This window comes from Condylostylus longicornis, unplaced genomic scaffold (assembly GCF_029603195.1).
Source record: "Condylostylus longicornis isolate FDR11 unplaced genomic scaffold, ASM2960319v2 ptg000013l, whole genome shotgun sequence".
In the NCBI taxonomy this organism is placed as follows: domain Eukaryota; kingdom Metazoa; phylum Arthropoda; class Insecta; order Diptera; family Dolichopodidae; genus Condylostylus; species Condylostylus longicornis.
In genome coordinates this window covers 14,662,066-14,685,514 of record NW_026577982.1, presented here as the reverse complement: position 1 = coordinate 14,685,514, position 23,449 = coordinate 14,662,066, and the positions used below count along the sequence as shown (strand labels likewise).

Here is a 23,449-nt window from a genome sequence, read left to right as displayed (position 1 = left end):
TATACAAATAAAAATAAAAGAAATAAAATTGCATTTTGCTTCGGTCAATTAAAAAATTTATTAAAGCGTAACATGAAAGGCTATATTTGCCGATCTTTCGTCATTCCTTAAAAAGTTTAATATTGGAAAAATATTTGTTTTAAAATAAAAAATAGTCAGTTTTCTCTGTTTGACTATCAAAACAACCTTATACAAAATTATAAATACTGAACAAACACTCGATTCTAATAGTTTCATTAGGGAAAAGCAAATTGTTATGAAACCGAATAGTGTTCGGAATTCTATAAATCTGAATTAATTTTTAAGTTTTTTTATTACTCAACTTATACATTTTTGTTAGAATTTATATTAAATTTATTATTTTCTTTTATTGTTAATTTTTTTTTAATTTTGTTATGTACCGAAGTACAAATACAAGTTTATTGTATCGATACATAATCTCGCAATGAAACAAAGTTATTGAAATTTAATAACATTGGATATGTGTAATTCAAACGATTTATCAAAAACATCATATTAAATTTAATTTGTAAAAAATATCAATTTAATCAATAAATTGTAATACAAATTTTTAATCTTAGTTCCTCAAACCTTCATTCAAAACAATAAAATAAATTAATTTAAAAATATTTATCAAAAATATTGTGGGATATAGATTATATGGTTATCTCACACCTAGATAAAAAGATTTATCTACACCAAGCTTGCAACAGACACCTTTATATAATAAGTCTATATGAGAAAGCTTACTTGAACGAGCCTTTGTCATAAGGTATACGAATACGTCAGCTAATTACTTTAATATTTAATATTTATCATTTGAAATATTTTTGTATAACCATAGCATTTCAAAAATATCTGCGTTTTATAAAAAGGTTGACGAATAAATAAAAGGCTTTAAAATGCAATTTCGTTAAAAAAATAGATAAAATTAAATACATATTTTTATCCATAATAAGTTTGAAAAAAAAAATATTTTTTATTTAAAAAATAATCAATGTATTATGATTTATAAAATCATATTCTATAGCTATTCTAAAACTAATATTTATAACTAATATTAAACAATTTTAAAATCACATTCTTAATGCGTTAACATAAACTTACATACATTTAAAAAAAACTAATCTACCTTAAATCTAATTTACTTGTGTAATACTTTGTGTTATTATTTTTTTTTTACAATTTTTTTATATTTAATTTATAATCCCTTAAAATGTAAATCATTTTTAAAAAAGCAAATTATTATAAAGAACATCAAATTCAAAGTATTAGCTCGTAATTATATATATTTGGATTAAAATATTCTTGAGGGCTACATAGTCCAGGATAATATGCATTACTTCCAGTTGTACATTTTGAGGCTGGTACACCTGATTCATATACTGGTGTTTCACTTGAATGAACAGATGCATAATCACAAACAATGTTAATACGATAATAAAATGGATAATCCTTTACAGAGAATCTTACAGCAGCACAACCAACATGTGTATTTCTGTCTACAACAAATTCTGTAAAATGTCCATAGTCCTCACTAAAATTAAAAATTAAAAAATGAGTACAAGAACTTTTTTATACGTCAATTATTATTTGAATTTCATAAAATAAACACAGTATTTAACAACATTTTGGTATTTTAAGATAAATTAAGTTCCGACTGATTAAATTTTTAGAAAGCAGTGAGCATATGAAATTATTTAACTTGAAACATCAATTCGAATTAAAATTAAAAATTATCCGCAAATATTGCATAATTTCGGGCGATAATATGTATTACATACTACATATTTTTTTCACAACCAAATTCCATACATAGTTAAATTCATTCATAACAATATGAGTTTTTATTAAATAATAAAAAAAAAGATTTAAAAGAAATAATAAGATTATTATAATCCCTTCCACCAACTTTCATAATCAACTAAATTTAAGTTTATTTTTATTGAAAAATAAAAGAATAAGAATTAATTTCCCATTAGTGAAGGATTAATTCATAAAGATTGTTATCACCTTCAAGACACACGAATTGTCTTCTTCCCCCCAAAAAAAAACAAAAACCAAAAAACTTTAATTTCTTTGTTTATTTTTGTTAATTATTCATTTTATTCAAAAAAAATGGGAGATTTCTTGAAATTTATTACGTTAATAAAATTATAGAAACATTAAAAAAATGCAAATATATATACTTAATGTCATTAGAACATGGGAATTAATAACATTAACTAAAAATATTCGGAAACCAGTTTCGTTTAAAATAAATTACATTGATCTGGGTGCTAAAATTATTAATTTTTCTTGTTTTCGATAAGGCTATCGATTAATATTTTATTTTTCCATTCATTTATATATGATGTAAATCTTAATTCTAGAAATCAGAAATAGGGTATTTATTTATAAATTATATGAAATTGTTAATTAACCTTATACATCACTTGTACTATACAAAATCATGTTTTAGCGCCCATTAAATTCTAAACATAAAGATATTCATGTGAGAGCATTTCAATAACCGAAACTTTTGCAAAAAATTTATAATTGAAATTATGCAAAAACTTAGAATTATTCTTAATCAAGAGTTTAAATGTAGAATCAATTCTCGAAACCGAAAATATTAAATTAACTGTTTTAAATATTCACAACGAAAATATTTTTTCTTGTCTTATTGTGCATAAATTAATAAACTTTATTCTAAACTGTTAAGATCACCATACTTTTATTATACCTAAAATTTTTTATTTTTCATAATTAATTTGAATCGGAAGCCGAATCGAACCGTATTTTAATTTCAATAAAGTCATTCACATTTAAATAATTTGTTTGGATGCGTTTCAAAACATTGTTTTAGCATTCTTTTTATTCAGACTCCCGCTGTATTAAATTATAATAAAATATTAATACAAAGCTATGGAAAATTTAAAATATTTTTTTTTCGGAAAGAAGTTATTTTAATCATGTATAATTAAAAATAATTCTAAAAATATTTTTAAAATTAAAAATATATTGAAAACAAAAAATATTTGGTATTTTGGCAAACTTTTTTTTCAAAAAGCTTTTTATACTGATTTTTGTTTTTATGTAACAGTGGTGCTCAACAAACTTAATATATCTTGTCAAAATTTCATTTAAATGAATTTAATAAGGAAAATTTATTATATACTTACAAGTTTGATTCAATTCTAAAATTATCAATATAACTCATGTCAATTAATTCATGCTCCTCAAACCATGCAGCTGCAGCTTCACTAATTAATTTTGTCATATTTAATGGACGATCTTTAGCATTCCATAAACCAGCTAAACTTTGTCCAGTATTTCTAAAGCGATATGTATTATAGCATTTATCGTGATCAAATGTACAAGTTTTTGCATTTAATGATGCTAGATATGCCAATTCATCATCCCATGACTATAAATATAAAATTTAAAAATATGAAATTCATTAGAAAGCGTGTTCATTTCAAAATAAATCATATATATAATTCGATATTCAACTCTGAACCTCCAATTATATCATTATAAAAAGTTTAAGAAGACATTATGACATACTTAAACATATTGCAATAACTATATCAAGCTGCATAAACTGTCTTAAAATATTCCAAGAAAATATTAAGCTCTTAGATTATTATCAATGTAAGATATTAGGTGACAAAATATTCAAAACACGTATAGGTACTATAATTTCATCCACATAGTAATTTAAAAATAAAAAACTATCCAATTTAATTCATTAATTGCCGAAAATCGAATGAAAGCTATTCAATTTATTGTGACAACTTTACTCTCTAATTAAAGTTTACTCTTAGTAATAAATAATTCAGTGAAAACGTATTAAATTTTAATTTTACTATTACACTTGTTCTCTATTGAGAATTTCATGAGGTTTTATACATGGGTACACAAAACAGATGACATTTCTTATTTGCAAATATTTACTCAAGTTTTCAGTTGCCAAAATAATTAATCAAATTTGTTTTTGTAAAATTACTTTTATTGATCTGGTTGTATGATAATAAACGAAAACAGTAATAAACACAAATATGACATTGACATATACATACGTCAAGTATGTATTGGATTTCAAATTTAATATTGTTATAATTTAAATGTTAATTAAATTAACAAAATGACACCTTTCAAACTATCATAACTTCGAACAATAGACCATAAAAAATTCTTGTTCTGAAATTTAAAAAAAATTTCCCAAAATTTAAATTTCATTTTAGTCCAAATGGAGCCACACGAATTATTTTTATTGTTTTTTTTTTATTTTTTCTTATTTCTGTTCACCTTTTCTCCCAGTGTTTTATTACATTTTAATTAATTCGAAATTTACTTTTGCTTTTTACGTAATTATCTATTTAGAAATTTTAATTTTAAATAGCTATATTCTCATAATTCAAAATTATTTAAAAAAAATAAAAAGGATTTTTATTATCGCTAATAATTTAAACAATAAAAAACAAAGAAAGGAAAAAACAAAAACGAAAAAAAGGTCGATGACTGATTTTTAAATTTTTTAAAAATTCATTTCAAAAAAAATTTATTCAAATTTCGAAATTATGTAAGAGTAGAAATTAAATCTTTATGGCAAAAATTATTTCATTTAACATTGAAAAGTTAAAAAAAAAATGATAGTTAAAATGATAAATTATTATTGCCTCGTAAATGATTTCAAAAAAAAAAATTCTGAAAAATCAACAATTATTGAAATTTAATTGTGGGGTCGTCAATACAATAAAATGTTTAACATGTGATTTTGTCTAGAATTTTTTCGAGCTTAAATCAATAAATCAGTACAAATACTTATATATATGTGAATATTACACCTCTATGACAAAAGTGTACTAACTCGAAAAGCACAATTTTTGAAATTTCAATACAATATTTCCAATATTTTTATATAAAGTGTATAAAATATTTTAAAATTAGTCTAAAGTCCGCCTGTTTTATAACAGAAAACTGTGTCCAATGGATTTTCACAAAATTGGTTTTTTTAAGCTAAGGCAATTTTGTCACAGAAATACGACATGTATACTAACTAGTATGTAATGCAAAATATTTATAATCACATTATTATAGACAAATTCAATTATTATAGACAAATTTAATAATTTGAAGTTAAACAAACACTTTTATATCATCTTCAAATTAACCGAAAAGGTGTAATTTCTCATAAAAAATAGTTACATTTCAAAACGAATTATGTATTTCTACGTTATTCATAAATAGGTTGGTAGCTTAAAAAATAAATATTTAGCTTAATACGTAAATGTAGTATTAGTAGCTTAATAAATAAAAAGTATGCTTTTATGTAATAATAAAAATGTATTTAAATTTCAATTTACAGAGCTAGTAAAAAATATAAGAAAACGAATTGTAAATGAAACTGTTATACGGTAATTTTTACATCTTCCAGAGTCATTTTCGAACAAATTATTTTTTATTCTAATCGAACTATTTATCACATACAATTGGCAACAATATCATATGCGGCAATTATTACGGAAATAATACGACTTTTTTTCCTGCTAAACATAAAATAGAAAAAAAAAGGTTTTAAATGTTTATATTAAAAGTACGGTTGTAGATCTAAATCTTATCATCAGAAACTTGGAAACCGAGTTATATTTTGTTTTTATTATTTATTTATAATATTATAAAAAATTGATTTTTAATTAATTAGGAGAACGTTGTTTGTTTTTTTGTCTCTATGCGAATTTAGTGGATTTTGTAAATGTATATATATATACATTTATATCTGCATATTATTTATGTATGCAAATTTCTAGAATATTTTTTTCTTTTTTTTTTTCAATATTTTTTTTTCTAATTTCTTATAGACAAATAAGTATTATATTGCCCCATATATAATGCAAATGATATTTTAAAATATTACAAATAATTTATTATGAATAAATTATCATTTAATTTTCTAATATCCAAAATAATTTGATTTGTGAATAACATTTTTGTTAAACTATTATGGTAAATTTTTTGTCATTTTTATTAATTTAACATTTTATGGTAATATTAACAATATACTCCTAAATTATGGCATATAATAATTTTTAATATTATTAGTGAAACTATAAGTAAAATTATAAGTATACATATTGGCAAATTAATTTTAGATTTAATTTGTGTTTTGTATCAGTTTGAGTTTAAAATAATATTTGATATGAATAAATTTGAGGATTTAATGTTATTTCTTTTAAAAACAATTCGGAATTCACGTACGAATTTATTTAGGTTTGAATTACTTTTCCTAATTTGTTCAGTATAAATCCCCAACTATCCCGCTTTTTATTCATATTTTCATAGTAATCAAAACATTAATTTTGAAATGCTTTAATAAGATAATTAATTTGAAAATTATGGAATTCATTAAGCACTGAAATGTGCCTCATTGACATGTTCACCTCATTTATGTATATGAAATAACCCTCAAAATTACTTAAATATTTCAAGTTTTCAATTAAGTACACAAAATAGCACTTGTTGAAAAATTGATTTTATCATTTGCATTAAAATTCTTTAACTAAATGCAATATGGAAAAATTTTTTCCAAATCACTAATAATTCCGTGTAAAACGCATTTATCACATAAATTGAATATTTTTTTCTTTTTCAATTTTTCTTTATATTTTTTATCAATAATTTATATGTATTTAATATAGGAATATATAAATATATATGCCCATATATTACAATATCATTATATTAATAAATAAAAAATTAATATTTACCATTGTTGCCATTCTTGCAGCTGATTTATATCCTGGTACATAACCCATTGCAATTTTATTTCTTAAACGATTATGTTCATGTAAAAAATAATCTTTAAATGGTTTAACATCAATTACAACAGCATCACTAGGGCATTTTGATCCAAGACTCTACATACATATATTGAAATAATAATGAAAAAATATGCATATAATAAAAAATTTTCTAACGAATGAAATTTTGAATGAAATTTTAAACTTTCTTCATATACTTACACCTGTATTACCGCAAGCAACATGTTTTTCACCACTATTATGACATAATTTTGGATCACACCATGTACCATGATAAGCGTTATGCAATTTACCAATAACATTATTATTTTTTATAAGAATACATAAGAAAAGAATTGTAATTGTTGATATTTTTGTGAAAAAAGCCATTTTGTTTTTTTTTTGTATATTTATTACACTCTTTATTTAATTTGTTCTTTCTATTATATTTAATTTTTATATTTTGATATTTTATGTTTTATTTTAGAAATCACTCAAAAATTAACAATGATTTTAACACCACTGTGCTATTGATTTTTTTTTTATTATTTTTTTATACGAGTATGTTGTTCTTTTCATCAATTGGTATACAAAAACACTGAATTAATGTCACCAATATACTCGTATACTTATTTTTGAATAAATTATCAATAACTATATACCTAAGTATTTAAATAATAGTTAACAAAATATTCGATTCTTTTCTTTTTTTATTGTTTTCGATTTTTTGAATATATGAATTGTTTTCTCCCCCTCTTAAAATTTATTATTTAAGTTAAATATTTTAATAATAATAATCTTTCTTTTATTTGCCTTTTTTATAATATTGACTTTGAATGTTTAATTAAGTTTTTTATATTCTTTTCATTTTATATTTTGCTTTTTCCTTTTTGAAATTCTTTTTATTAAAATTTTAAAATTGCGCGTAAACGATCCTATAATAACTATTATATTATACTATATAACAGTTATATAATATGATCTTAAGTAATCGTTTCTGTTTAAAACTTTTATAAGTGAAAACCAAACAAAATTAATTTGCAAAACAAAAAAACCAAAACAGAATTACAAAAACAACTATAAAAAAATAAATTAAAAAATTTTGTAAATCAAGTTACAAGAATTTTTTATTTTAATCTGAACGGAAGGAACTTCTGTAAAGTATTGAAACATCTTTAAATCAGACAATTTGCTTTTATATACTCTGACTTTGGTCATACTTTGGCGGGTCATATCATCGTCCATCATTTAGCTTTAGAATATCTAGTATTTTTTTTAATTTTTTTTTTATTATACTGTTTTGTTTTAAAAAATATTCTTATTTTGCTTCAGTGTATATAAGATAACAAAAAAAAATGTATAAATTATTGGCGTGCTTATGTTGAGCTTTTTTTCAAACTGATCATATTAAATTATAAATTTTTTTTTTTGAAGATTTGCGGTATAACACAGCACGTTTCTGAATTTTATACATTATATGTTAATTCATCAATAAATGCAAATTAATATTTCAATTTGAAAATTTTAATGTGGATATATGTAGATGTCGTTATAGACATTATATTGTCTATGTGCACATATAAGGTTTTAGGTCCAAAATTTACAACATTTAATTAAGAAAAACCATTGTTATTGTATTAAATTAAATAACCGATTACATTTACCTGCAAGTGTCAAAAAAGAGAGCATTTTTACTATTTAAATTTGAAATGAGAAAAATAAGATATAATCAAAATATATTTTTTAATATAGCAACATTATATGTCTGTAAAGTGATTAAAATAATGTTGTCCATTAAGACTTCTTAAGATTTTATTCTTCATAGTTACAAAACCACTCAACAACAAAATTAACTTTGAATTAATAACGTTTAATGGATACAGCCGAAATTTATGTATTTGAAAAATTAATTTAAGGTCATATCCCCAAAAATTTTAATATTTTTCTCTTTACGGAAAGAACCTTGGCATTTATATTAAAAAAATATCGCTTGTTTAATGTAACACTGACACAACTCAAAATTTGCACTTTTGAAAACATTTCATTTTAAAATTTTTAAGTTAATATCTTCTTTTCGTTCTAGCAATACTTTATGAACTAGAATAAGCCAAAATTTTTTAGTTTTAATTGACGTTTTTGCACAAAAATATATTTTAAGTATTTGTACAATTTACTCAGAAATCGTATTTTTTGAGTTATGCAACTATTGTTGCAAATGAGCGGTCCGGCAACATGGGTTTTTTAGTCAAAATTTTCTAATTTAATTTTAAAATATATTAAAATTTTTATCATATATTATGGAAAAAAAAATTAGATACTTAAGTAGATTATTTTATTGAAATCTACTTATAATGAAAGTAGCTGTCATGAATATTCAATACCGTATAACATGATTAGTTAAAATTAAATTATTCGGACAGTAAAACAAACAATTAAAATATTATATTTCTACACCAGTTTTGTATAATGAGACGAAGAAATAGAACGGAAATATTTTTAAGCTTTCTTTTAGATTAATTAAAATAAGCTAAAAAATTAAAAAAAAAAACTAATATTAGTTTTAAAGAATTATTAATAAAAAATAGCAGCTCGTTATGCAAATTTGCATCAGATTTTGGCAATTTATCATATATTTGACAGTTCTTTTTTACCGACCGTATTGTGTAAACAATAGGTAGGTTATGTGATGGCAACAAATTTTGCATATCGAGTTTTCGGTGGGAACGTACTTCTCCATAGTAGGGAAGTGTAAATAAACTATTTTTAGCAACCTGTCGGTCTGTCGGTCTGTCGGTCTGTCGGTCTGTCGGTCTGTCGGTCTGTGTGTGCACGCGTGTATCTCAAGTTCGGCTGAACCGATTTTGATGAAATTTTATATGTAAGTTTGTTTCCACCATGGCACGGATCGATCAACTTTTGGTATATATCAGGCCTCGGGAACTGCACTTTTTAGCGGGCCTGTTTTACATTTTTGAACATTTTGAAGAAAATATTCAACCGATTTACTTGAAATTTTATATATAAGCTCAGCTCGACCGTCCGCAAAAATTCGTATGTTTTGGAAGAAATCAGGCATCGGCAACTAGACGTTTACTACGGGCCAAATATACATTTTTGTTTATATAAAGAGAAATAATCAACCAATTTCATTAAAATTTAATATATGAACTCCTCGTATTAAAACAATGAACATATAATTTTTTTGGAAAGATCAGGGCTCGAGAACTGATTTGCGGGCCGATTTTATATTTTTCACCATATCCACAGAACAAATTGATGGAATTTCTTGAAATTTGATATTTGAGTTTTGGTTGTTACCGAAACTAACTGGCTAGCATTTCAGGTAATTCGGGTAGCACAAAGCGAAACTCTACTAAGAGCCAAATTTACACTTTTCTAAGTATATTAACTATAAGCTTACTAATGTCCTAAAAATTGGAAAGAAGTATTTAACAGACATTTTTATAATATTCTGTAACACTTTCATTTAACTAGACAATACACAATGCGGTCGGTTATGTGCTGACCACATCAGATTTTTTGTATCTAACGTCCAATCATATTATCATTAATAATTGTATTCTATATACAGGGTGTTACATTTTAAATACTTAAACCGCTGCATAGAACGTTATGGATGGATAAAACTTTTTTTAATAGGTCGCAAGATACTCGAGCAGTCAAGTCGCATTATTACAAAGTATAAAATTTCGTTTGTGCGTTAGGAAGTACTAAGATTAAATAAAATTTCCAGGTAGAGGTCTTTCCTTTCGACCTTTTGTACACATGAGCAAAATCATTCACATATTCTCGGATAGTCAAACGGCGATTCAGAAGCTTGATCATGGATCCTGGCGCATGTGAGTATTTATGGCAACGAAAAGGCAGATACTTTTTCAAGGTCAGGAGCGACGATGGCTATTGTTTTGACCTTCTGTGGTCTGTCGAATTGTTATATGAAGGCGTACGAGGCCGAACGAATGTTGCTCCATCAGCAACAGTGTTGAGACCGGATGTTGGTAATGAGACAGACGAAGCTCTTCATTCCTGCAAAAAGAGTGGAAATCAAATTGGACGGCCTATTCACTTGACATTGCAGACTGGAAAATCACTTGTGGGAAAAGGGACTTTATGGAAGTTGGCGCTTGGACGAATCTGTAATTATGTTATCCCTCGTAAATATATATACGGATTCGTAATTCATTTTTATTTCCACCACGTCTTTTCCATTTACAATACTAATTTCTTACATAAAATTTCAAAAAACAACCGCAAAAATACTGTTCTTCTTATATTTTGGTTATACATTGAACATTTTCATTTTGTACAAGACTCGTTTAAATTTCTTTGAACGATCTTACAAAAAAGAATTATAAATATAATAATATTTTATTCAAGATTAATAGACAACACGCTTACATTATATAAAAGCCACAATTAAATTTTTATCGTTTATTCAAAATATGTGTGGTAATGTTATCTTCCATTTTTGATCTTCAAATTATTGTTTATGTGTTACATATTTTTTTTTAATTTGTTTGGGAAACGCCAAATTCTGCTACCTCTGTCATGTGGTCATTTAATATAAAACAAATTTGTCATCTTGAAAAGGTTATCTGATAACATTAAATAAGAATACAAATTTTTTATAGTGATAATTATTCATTTTAAAATTAGTTTTATGTATCATAGGTACACCATATTAAAAAGAAATCGATATAGATTTAATAAACATTAAGATACACGCGCCTCATTTCTTGTCAATATTCTTTAACTATTAAAAATTTTTGAAAAATCATAAAATTTTAATTTTATTTTTTATTTCTTTTGCAATAAAAGAAATTTTGAACTCTTTAACTCTATACAATATTTAATTGAAACTTAAAAAAAATATGAAATCGAATTTGAAAAAATAGCAACTTTGAATGGGCAAAAGGTTCTTAAACTCTTTTACAACATCTTATGTGTTGTGCACGATTTATCCTAAAATGTGAATGGGACTCAGAACAAATTGAAAACAATCAATATAAGTATGTATATCTAAAAAAAATTTTCAGTGTTGGCCAATAAAGGGTTAATGAGTATAAAAACATTATCAAAATTGAAATTGAAACAAGTTTATTATTTTTTTTTTCGTGTGCTTTCTAGCTCCTACCTAAAATTAAAGCACATTTCTTAGAATCTAACAGAATTGAAAATTATGTAAACACTTTTTTCTATATAGTTTTAACAAATTTATATTGAATTGATTTTTTTTTTCAAATAAATAGAACTAGTTTCGGTGTTTTAAACTAGAAAAAGAATCTGTTTATAAAAAATGATTCAAAAAAAAAATATTTAGGCAATTATGATAAATATTTTGGCGTCTCTCAGTCTTTTAAGATTTTTCAAAATAAAATTTGCATAATTTTTAATAAATTTAATAACTACATGGTGTCATATGTTCGTATACATGATAGACTCGTATGTATTTATAAAGATTCATAAGCTAGCATATTTATTATACGTAATATAGGTTGTAATAATTAATTTAATTAAAGATCAGAATTAAAACGCCACAAGATGTTTCGAGAATAGCATAGGAAAAATTCTTAAGTAAGAGTGCAATCTTTAACATTACATTTGAATTTTTTTCTGTATAAAAACAATTATTTTTTTGCTAATCTCAAATGAGATTCGTTACAAATTGATGATATTATACTCTTCGTCCATTGCTATTGTGTTATATAAAATATCAAAGTATGTTCTTATATAAAATAACAACCATTTAATAAAATGCATTATAAGTTTCTGAAATCTATTACAACACAGTATTATTTTTAAATTTCATAGTTGAATAATATTCATCCTTTATTTATTTATAATTATTTCTGATTACATAAAAAATATTATCAAATATTAAAATATTCAAAGCTAGGTAACACCCACATTATATCAGGTCCTTTTATTTTAAGACATTTATAATAAAAGATTATCAATCATTTTAATTAAACTTCTTCTCAAAATGTATATTTGTAGATAATAAAATATTTGATTTTTTAATTTTTGTAATAAATCATTATCGATAATAAATTCCTTTGTATACAATATTTTGCAAATAAAATATAATTAAATCTTGTTTTATATATATGTAACGTATATATATAAAAATAAAATAACATCTTAATCACAATTGTAAGTTGATGGTTTTACATGAAAAAGAAAAGCATCCCGCACACGGTTTTTATTTTTGTTTTTCAATTGATAAAAAATTTATGTTACTTTCAACACTGTCTTAGTAGCCGAACATAAATTTAATTATATTTCCTTATATATAAGTATATGAATTTAAAAAAAAATCTATAATTATTATAATCATAAATTTTCTTATTAAGGTGTGTTGTTTTTCTTTCTCTTTTTTCTTGTTATTATAAATTGATGGAAAATTATATTGATGGCGTTCTGTAGATGTCAGGTGTTGCAAGACTTTGATTACTCTAAAATTATTTTTGATTATTATAATATCAAGTTATTTAAAACAGAAACGTGCTCAACAGAACACATACTCAACAGGAAATCAATTCAATAAGATTATGTAATGTCCTCACTAAATGATTTTTATTATAAATATTAAGTTAAGCTTATAGTATATTTGAGTTGAATACTAAAGTACATATTATTATAAAAATTTTTTCATATTGAAATCAAATTAGAAATTTATAAAGTCAAATAAAAACGAATATTAAACTCTGACATAAAATTTTCTATTACAGAAATATACCTTTGTTTTAATGACAAATTAACAACCAGGGAAGCTATTAAATAATTATAACAGTAATGGCACTTTAAATAAAATTGTTTTCTAACTCTGATATAGATTAGATTCTCGTAAATAAAATATTAAAATTCATTTTGCTAAAAAGTCACGGTTCTCTTTAAACACTTAAAATGGTTGAAGCAACATATTAAGAACTAATTAATTTTATTTTTTTGTTTTTTAATATTATTTCTCTTGTTTTATTTATAAATAAAATAATATTTGAAATTAATAAATGATTTATAATATTAATTTAACTGAACATCTTTCTCAGATTTATGAAAAACTCATTATAATCTTTTAGAAAATTCTTATATTATGTTGAAATATTAGATTAAAATATAATATTTTTAATAAGGATGACATCTGAACTGTAGTTCTTTAAATTTATTACAATATTATATTATTAAATATGTAAATGGTATTCAAATTAAATATTATTCTAATTTCTAAAAAATTATTAAAAGAATTCATATTCGAATATGCGAAAAGATGTCTACATATTTCTTAAGTGCGCAATTTAAATTTTTCTAAAATTTTGTTGTGTAACTAAAATGTTATAAAAAATTTGAAACAAAAGATTTCAAAAAAAAAATTTATTCATAATAATTTTATTATGTATAGATATAGTGTAGTAAAAAAACAGAAAAATTATTGTTCTTTTTTCTTAATTGTCACCTCATAATTAATTACTAGCCACGCTTATAAATTCTTCAACGCTCTCCTTCATAAACTTTAAACTCTCCCTCATATAAATCTTATAAAAATTTTTTTTGTCAAAAAATTTGATAGCGTTTTATAAATATTAATTTTAATAAAATTCAATATATGTTTGTACATATATGCATGACATATCTAATTAAGAATGAAATTCAAGTAGGCACTTCTTCACCCATCAAATTGAAATATTTTTTTGAAACAATAATTAGTTATTAATTACATACAATATTGTAGACAGGTAGCAGAAAAATAAGTAAATATAAAAAAAAATAAGATGAATATCTAAGTGGGCAGTAAATAGCAATAATAATGATAATAAAAAATTAAAAAAATTGAATTCAATATCCCAAATAATACAATTTCCGACAAAAACTTTCAACAGCAAACTATTTATTAATCATATACCATACCATCATAATAATAGAACGCCACCTGTATGCTGTTTAAATTTATTACGATTTACAAAGATAAGACGCAAGTCATTTTAAATGATTCTCTTTAAACACATTATTATAATTAATATTATAATTGATACATCGTATATAACAGAAAGTCCATATATAATATATAGCTATATGTGTATGTACATATGTATATAATTCATTCTCAATACAACAACAAGAAAAAAAAGAACAAAACTTACAATAAGAATTGATGGTACAAAAATAAATTTAATAATTTGCATATAAATTCATTAATAATTTTATATTTTCACGCTTATTATAATTTAATATGTCTACAATATTTTCTTTGATGTTATACTTAATTTAAGATCATGTTAGATTATTATAATAAAATTCTGGTCGAATAAATTTTATGAACTTCTATGACAACTCATTTTAACAAAGAAATTGTAAAAATATAAAAGATTTTTATTTTTTTTTTGTTTTTGAAGTTACAAAATTTATGATAATGAAAATTTTGTTTTTAGTTACAATAAAAAATAAATGTTTTTAAAGAATATCGTATAAGTTTAAGATTTGAAAGAAGAAGAAATTATTGCATGCATACGTCTTCCTAGGAAGGTAAGGAGGAGTGATCTTACGTAGTACGTCTTACTTCTCGTAGTTCCCTTTAATATTACCATGTCTACAGAGAGAAGTAGTATCAATTCGTATATTTAGAGTAATTAAAATAGGATGCATGATTTTGAAAGTGGAGTAAAATACCTGTACAGTGATTAATAAAACATGCATCCTTAAGTATTATATTCGAACCATTACTGGTTAACTGGTTCAGCTTGAGAGAGTTATCTATGATGCTTCATTGTTAAGGGTGCGACGTATATCTTTTGACATTCATACGGATTATGTTACTTGGAATATAGAAAGGAAGCATTCTTGTATATTGAAGTTGGACGTATCATTTCTGCTTTCACAACAATGGCTTATCAAATTTTAGCTGGATTATTTTAATACCTATACATAAATGTAGTTAAATAACATAATTTATGTCACTATTAAATTAAGAAGTACCAAAATTAAAAACAATCACATTTCAACGCGCACAGCAGATAATTTTTTTATTCAGAAGGATATCTAAACGTCTTGGCATTGATAATTTGTTGTTATGAATTTTATCTATCTAACCTTGATAAATTACATATAATTTTCTATAATGAAATAAATTTCAAAATCTTACAAAAAAAGAAAAATTTCCGAAAGAAATTATGTATATGTAACGTTTGTCTAATATTATTGAAACATGCTTGTTTGTATATGATTTAGGAGCTAGAAGGAACTCTCGCTAACATTCCTTTTTTAAAATATTAAATTAAAACAACTAATTAAAAATATATTTTAAAATATAAAAAAACGAAAAAAAAGAAATGAAAATTTAATTATTCAAGTTTTTAAAAATGAAATTGGCTTTTTCCAATTTTTTTCATCATAAACCATCTACAAATATACCAAAAAAAAAAATAAACTCATGAATCCAATATTGATATGTCAACATGTATTATAGGTATACAAAGATACCACCCACTGATTATTTTATTACATATTTTATAATAAAAGTCTACATTTTATTTACCAACAATCAAACCATATAATCAAATCGGCAAAAAAATATTGAACATTAATAAACTTGTAAAATTTTTTTTTTATATTTTATATTATTTTTTAATTTTATGAGAACCATGTGTTGTTATAGATATTAAATAATAATTTTTAATATGAAAATTAATCAAAACAAAATTTTGACTTTAGGGACGGACCAGACCACCTTTTGATATTGCGATATGAAATTAAAACTTGTTTTTGATGCTGATTATGGTTTGCCCAATTTTCTCTTGTAAAAATTTAATTGAAATCCCATTTATATATACATATGTATATGTATGTAACTTTAGTATACATATATTTCCCTTCAAGTTAAATATTTTTAGTTTCTTTCAATAATCAATTAATTTATTAGTAATAAAAAGGAGCGTTCTTATTACACCAACATAACGCCAATAAATATTTTATATATTTTTATAATATTTTTATTTTATAAACAATTTCAAATTTGCATATAACTAGATTCATCCATGGAAATTTTTAAAAATAGCTCTACTGTTCCAAAAAATTTTTAAAAATTTATTTTGTATACCTACCAGATTTTAATTATTTCAATAATTTTGAAATACATATTATACTATGTATATGCGGTAATGGTATATACTAAATATAATTTTAGAGCTACAAAATTTGTCACAATTTTATATGAAATAAAAACCAAAAAATTCTGCATTATAATCCAAATATAATCGTATTGTATTCAGAAAACCATTTACGTCAAACTTATAAAAAAAAATAAAATAAAACAAAAAACAAATTCTTAAACAATACTTTGATGATTGTTGATAAGTAGCACAGCCGCGGCATTACCTAATTCCTTATATACATATATATACATATATATGAAAAATAACACCCAATATACAAACAACTATATACGTTCACATACATATACATACATGTATGTATGCAATTTGACATCACAATTTTTATTATCAAAAGTTTAAAGAAACTTTGGAATAAAATTTTTCGGGTATGCACCATCATCAAAATCGACTAGCATTCAGTGATAAATTCACTTAATTAAAAATTTAATTAACATTATTAAAAAAAAATAAAAATTCTTTAATTAAAATAAATTAAAACAATCGATTTTTATGACAAGAAAATAAATTGTAAATATAATTCAAACGTATCCATGCAATATTTTTCCCCCAAATGCAATATTCCCCCCCAAAAATAAAAATTTAATTGTAAGTTGCCATAATGAAAGAGAGTGCCGTGTCGATACTCGCCTAACAAATTAGTAACGGAGAATTTGATTAATTATTTTTTAATAATTTAATTTTGAAAAATATAAAATTTAATTAAAATGATAACTTTTATTAATTATTTTATTGTTCAGCTTTTATTATTTTATTATTAATCGTGATTCAAGAGATCTACATATTTCAAATATTTTTCTTTAATTTATTGTTTTATATATGAAGTGAATAATATTTATTTAGCTGGCCCTTTCAACTCAATTAATTATTCTTGCATTTTAGTTATAAAAAATTAATAATTTTTTTTTTAATTAGTGAAGCTACTAAGCAACATGACAATTTGTCCGTTTCTTCCTACGTTATAATGACCCTATCTTAAAACTTAAAATGCTCATACGCTATCCTTTTTTTCAATAATATTCACAGATTTTTAAATTTAGGGTATATTTTAATGAAAGTCAGATGAAATAAATTGGTTAAAATATTTTTACACATTGTGATAAATCTACAATATAGAAAGTGAAATTTATTCTGACGCAAACAAATGTGACGAATCATTTGATTGATTTAAAACGAGAATATTAATTGTCACTAACAAATGATTAAATTTTTCAGCTTTTATTTCAACACTAAATTTTCAATTTTTTTTCGTTGCCTTCGATTTCAAAATTATGCAAAAATCTTGGTATTTTTCATTACACACTTTTTTTTGTCGAAATAATCTCTAATTTTAGATATGAATAAATTAATATAGATGAATAATTCTTAGATTTTTTATATTTTATTAAATTCTTTATCTGAAAGTCTTAAGAATAAAAAGGCAAAGAATTATATAAAGTGTTGTATGGATAACACTACTCTTACAACTATTCCTTCATTGGAAAACTGTAGAAATTCTACAGTATGAACATTAGCATCAAATATTTTACACCGATAGTTTCAATGAAATTATTATAGTTTTAACAATTCTGTAATACTATGAAAAATCTTCACTTATTTTTGTAAAACGAAAGTCCTTAAATAGCTAATCTCATATATTTTAAATATTTTTAATCAGTTTTAATAAAACGGATTCCAAAATTACAAAGAAAATTAAAAGCTACCAATTTTGGTACCAATAACATCTCTGGCAACACTATGCTAATTTCAAAATTCTTATAAGAATGGCCTCCTATAAATATGCAAAATTTAAAATTAATAAAACAAAATTAAAACTTTTGCAATACTGAAACATACAATAATACAAAGAAATAACGGTAAGCTTTAAAATCTTTAAATCTTTTAGATTTTTTTGATTTTTATTACAATTTGAGAATAAACCAGACATTTCAATTTTATTATGAGTAGAGTAGTACAATGTTTTGCTTAAAAACGTTAAAAAATTTATTGTTTTGTGTTAAGGATGATTAAGTTTCAAGTATCTGAAATAAAGTTTAATTTGTTAAAAAAAACTGAAATTTTCCAGAATTAATTTTTAAACATTGTCAAGGTCATCAATAAGCTTAAACATTGGCAAAGATTTTATAGGTAAATTTATAGGTAAAATTTTTATAGGTAAATAAATTGAGTAGACCTACACAAGCTGGCAAAATTTACAAATACGAATTTTTTCTATATATAGATTTTTCTGTATTTCCTTTGCTTTAAAAAGCTTTCTTTCATTTTGATAAATTTGAAAAGCTTATCAACAAAGGATCGCATCATTCTAATGGTTCTTTTGAACAAAAAACATAAAATAAAAAAATAAAAAACAAAAAAAATTTTAAACCAGAATCAGATTTTTCAAGCTCTTATTCGTTTGAAATAAAATTTTGGAAATTAGAAACAAAAGCTTTGAAATAAAATTCAGACATGTATAAATGTAATGTATGTATATATGTTTACACAGACAATATTTATACAAAGTAAATGTATAACAGTTGAAATAACAAAAGTGACTATAACAATAGGATAATATAAAAGTTGAACAACACTAAAATGCTCATAACTTATCACATATTTCAAAATTACAAGTACAGAATTAAAAATTAAACATTAATCATACTCATGTGATTAAAATTAATCATAATTAATGTCAGGACCATTTTATAAAAATTTATTTTTCAACAGTTTTGTTTATGTGAGGACTTTTAGTTGACAACATTTCATTTCTCCTTTCCTACAAACACTGGGAGAAATTTTGTTTGTAAACCAGGAGAAAAATCAAATGTATATGACATGATACAAGAGCCATCGTCTTACCACAACTAATGACTCTGCATTATCCCAACAATGAGCCCTAGCAATACTACAATAATACACACACTTCTAAAATTTACAGAAAATAAAATTTGCTTGTTAATGTTAGACAAACTATATGTCTGTATATATGTATAAAATTCTCAAATTTTTATATAATTAACATATATAGTTAAAATTTAACTATATATATGTACTATTATTAAATAAATAATAGTAATATTAAACCAACTTATTAATTTATTTGAAAGCTTATAATTATATCCGTAGGCAAGAGTTTCGCTTGTTTCGTTTTTTCCTTTCTCATTAATATTAAAATCCTCTTCCCAATCAAATTATTAATTATGATTTTAATTAGAAATATAAATAAAAATTTTGAAAATTAAAAAAAAAAAAAAATTGTAATATAAAAATTTTGAATTTATAATTAAAATATCTAACAATATTTTATTTTTATTTTTTTAATCTTAAATCCTTACGTAATTTTCCTGAATATTGAAAATTATTTTAAACACAAACACATAATACATAAAATATGTACACTCATCCTGCTCATATAAACTTTGTATATAAGCTGTTAATAAATATGTACTTGATAAATTTTGAAAATAGTTGACCACATTTCTGTTAGTCAATTATACTCCAATGAAATAAATGTCCTTTGTTAATTGAAAAACACATATAGTCTGGTACACCATATGAATTAAGCTATTAAGACTTGAACTATGTTGCATACAAAGTCTGTGATGACATACAAATCTATTGGTTTCAAAAAATAATTTTCATAAATAAAATGATCATAGCAATATATTTATTCTTGAAAATTAGAAATCCACATTAAACATACCCACAAACAGAAATATATATAATTTACATTATATACATGTATGTATACATATTAATACTATTTGTATATTCATAAAGCCAATATATAAAACACATAGCATTTTGAAATTTCATTTTGTTCAGAAAATTTACTTATTTGATTATAGTCCGCCTGGAAAGCGGCATAAGTCGCTCGTTAGAATCCATAGCTCGAGGAAGAAAATTTTTTTAATATTCTCGGTGATCTCCATCTGTTCCGCAATTGATCTGCATTTCATTATTTGTTTGTATAAGCAATTTTCAAAAATTCACGTTGTTTGTCCTTTGGAACTACACAAATTACTTATCTTAATCTTATTAAATAATAAATTTCTTTAGATTTTATCCTTGATTCCTCTAAATACAAACATACATAACATATTATGTATGTATATATACTTTCTTTTTTTGTACTTAACATGTGTTTCCTTTTTTTGCCTTTTTCATATAAATTCATTAATTTTTGACGCTTATTTGAAAAATTGTAAATACTTTATTATATTAATATAGCTACAGATCTTTATCTTTCTATGATTTATTCATCATATAGATTAAATAAGAAAAAAAAAACAAAAAATTTAAAATTGTTTAAAAAAATTCTAAAATTATTTTTAAAAATTAAAATTTCTTTTAGGTTATAATGACGTATACACCGGTATATTTCTACCTAATTTCAAATGTGGTTTTCTAACTTGTTGCTAAATGTTCTGATTCCACATTTTGGACTATTTCGTACCAAGCACCATCATTTGATAAATCAAAAGCAAAAAAAAAATAAAGAAAAAGAAATTTTTTTTTAATGATTTATTAACATAATTAAAAATTCAAAACAAAAGCAAAAACAATAATATAAAAAAAATAATTAAATACATACGTAAATATTTTAAATATATTTTATAGACTTATAATACGATTAAAAAAAAGTGTTTCATCAATGGTGAATCAATTGAATTATTGTCAAATGAATAATTTATTTACAAATTTACATACATATAACATCGCATACATGTAAGTATATTTTCAAACAAATCATAATCATAGGGTTTTTATCCTTCTATAATATTATAATTAATTATTTTTGATTAGAACTAATAAGTTGCGGTTAAAGCAGATAATTTAAATTCCATTTAAATTTCATATATATAGGTACATATAGGACTTAAATAATAAATGAAGATTTCATTGCGGTCAATTACATAATTAAAATATAACGTTAATATTATTATCTTTTAGATGTTTCCTTATAAAACATTTCACTTTCACGTAGAGGTCATACGAATTTACGGTGGCAAATTATGAAATTAGCATCTAACTATTAAACTGCAAAAAAATTTTTTTAGAAACCGCAAGTTATTAATTGATATCTATAGATTCTATTTCATAAATATAAGGTCAAACAAAAAATTCCCCCAATTTTAGAAAACTATTATACATATTTCTTTGTCATCTATGATGACAATGAACAATTTTTTTTTTTTCAAAAACTACAATGTCCGCAACTTTTGTTCTGTTTTAGTGATAACATAACACTTTTTGATTTTTGTAAATAGCCTATATTACTATAATTCAAGGCACAACATATAGAAATTCGCTTGAAATTCACATAGAGATTAGATGACTCAGAACATGAAAATTCATTAAAACAAAAATAATTTCACCTGTTTAACTAAACACAGTAAATCGAACTTGCTACTGTCCACCAAAAATCACTTATTCGATTATTATTTTTGTGTACTCATATACACATTCACAATACACTTGTATACAATGTATAACACATATGGTTTGTGATGTGATTTGTATGCAAATTATTTTTATTCATTTTTAATTTTATTGTTTTTATAAACGTTTTATTTCAAGAATATATGGTTACTACCTAAAAGTGTAACAAAAGAAGAAGTAGAGCAACAGTAACAAGTCATAAATAAATATTATGATCTTATTTTTATATACATACTTGTACATACATTCCTGTACATATAAAATAAAACCGGTATTTTTTTTTTTGTTTTTTGAAATATAAAAATTTTTTTTTGAAAAATTAAAGTGGAAAAAAATTCTCACAGTTTGTGTATATGAAAGAAGAATTATGACAAAGTTTTACTTTCTTTCACAAGAGAATCATGAATGGGAAAAATTCCCCAAGAGAATTCATTTAAATAATCAAACTGTGTCGAACTTCTTCTATTCGAACTCATAAGAGCATTTTGTTTTTTAACTTAATTGAAATATTAACAATAATTTATTTAATGAAATAACAATTTTTTTTAAAACAACTTAAGATTAAAAGATGATAACCATAACATATTAAAATTATAATAAAAAAAAAATTTATTTATTCGGCTTATGGCACATGTTGGTATAATAATATTATAAAACACAAGTTTTGGTAAAGATAATAAATTTAATATTGTGAATTTTAAGCAAAAAAGAACATATAAGAGAGTTATAAAATATTAAATGGAGATTTTTTTTGTTATCCTAAAATTTAATTATTGGTTTTGATTTATAAAAAAATAACTATTTGATTTTAAAAACATACAGAAATTTTGAAATTTTCTGAAAATTTTTAAACACACGTTTTAAGTTTTATTATTAGGGTTACTTTAAAAAATATTGTTGTTAAAAATTAGTTTATAGAAACTGAATGTGTGCAACGAACCAAATTCACATTTATAGACCTTATAATTAACATAATATGCAGAAATGTTAAATAAATGGATTAAGAAATAGCATACAAACATAATCAATAGTATCAATACTTAGCAACATATTCGA

At 23.0% G+C, this 23,449-nt stretch overlaps 1 protein-coding gene across 1 annotated transcript; it reads right to left on the bottom strand.

Annotated features, from left to right (window-relative positions):
* Positions 1 to 1,181: 1,181 nt before the first annotated feature.
* On the bottom strand, positions 1,182 to 7,333 carry LOC129605484 (antigen 5 like allergen Cul n 1-like). The gene is made up of 4 exons (XM_055515267.1): positions 7,008 to 7,333; positions 6,753 to 6,902; positions 3,165 to 3,409; positions 1,182 to 1,537 (listed from the first exon to the last, which is right to left on the bottom strand). Exons 1-4 carry the CDS (start codon positions 7,173 to 7,175, stop codon positions 1,264 to 1,266), a joined length of 837 nt encoding a protein of 278 aa, XP_055371242.1. The 5' UTR covers positions 7,176 to 7,333; the 3' UTR covers positions 1,182 to 1,263.
* Positions 7,334 to 23,449: the final 16,116 nt, after the last annotated feature.

Excerpts from the sequence above, each read along its gene's own strand:
- LOC129605484 (XM_055515267.1), bottom strand. The coding sequence starts at position 7,175 with ATGGCTTTTTTCACAAAAATATCAACAATTACAATTCTTTTCTTATGT. Across the intron at positions 6,903-7,007 it reads TTGCTTGCGGTAATACAGGT|AGTCTTGGATCAAAATGCCC; the intron begins GTAAGTATATGA and ends ATATGTATGTAG. Across the intron at positions 3,410-6,752 it reads CTGCAAGAATGGCAACAATG|TCATGGGATGATGAATTGGC; the intron begins GTAAATATTAAT and ends TTATATTTATAG.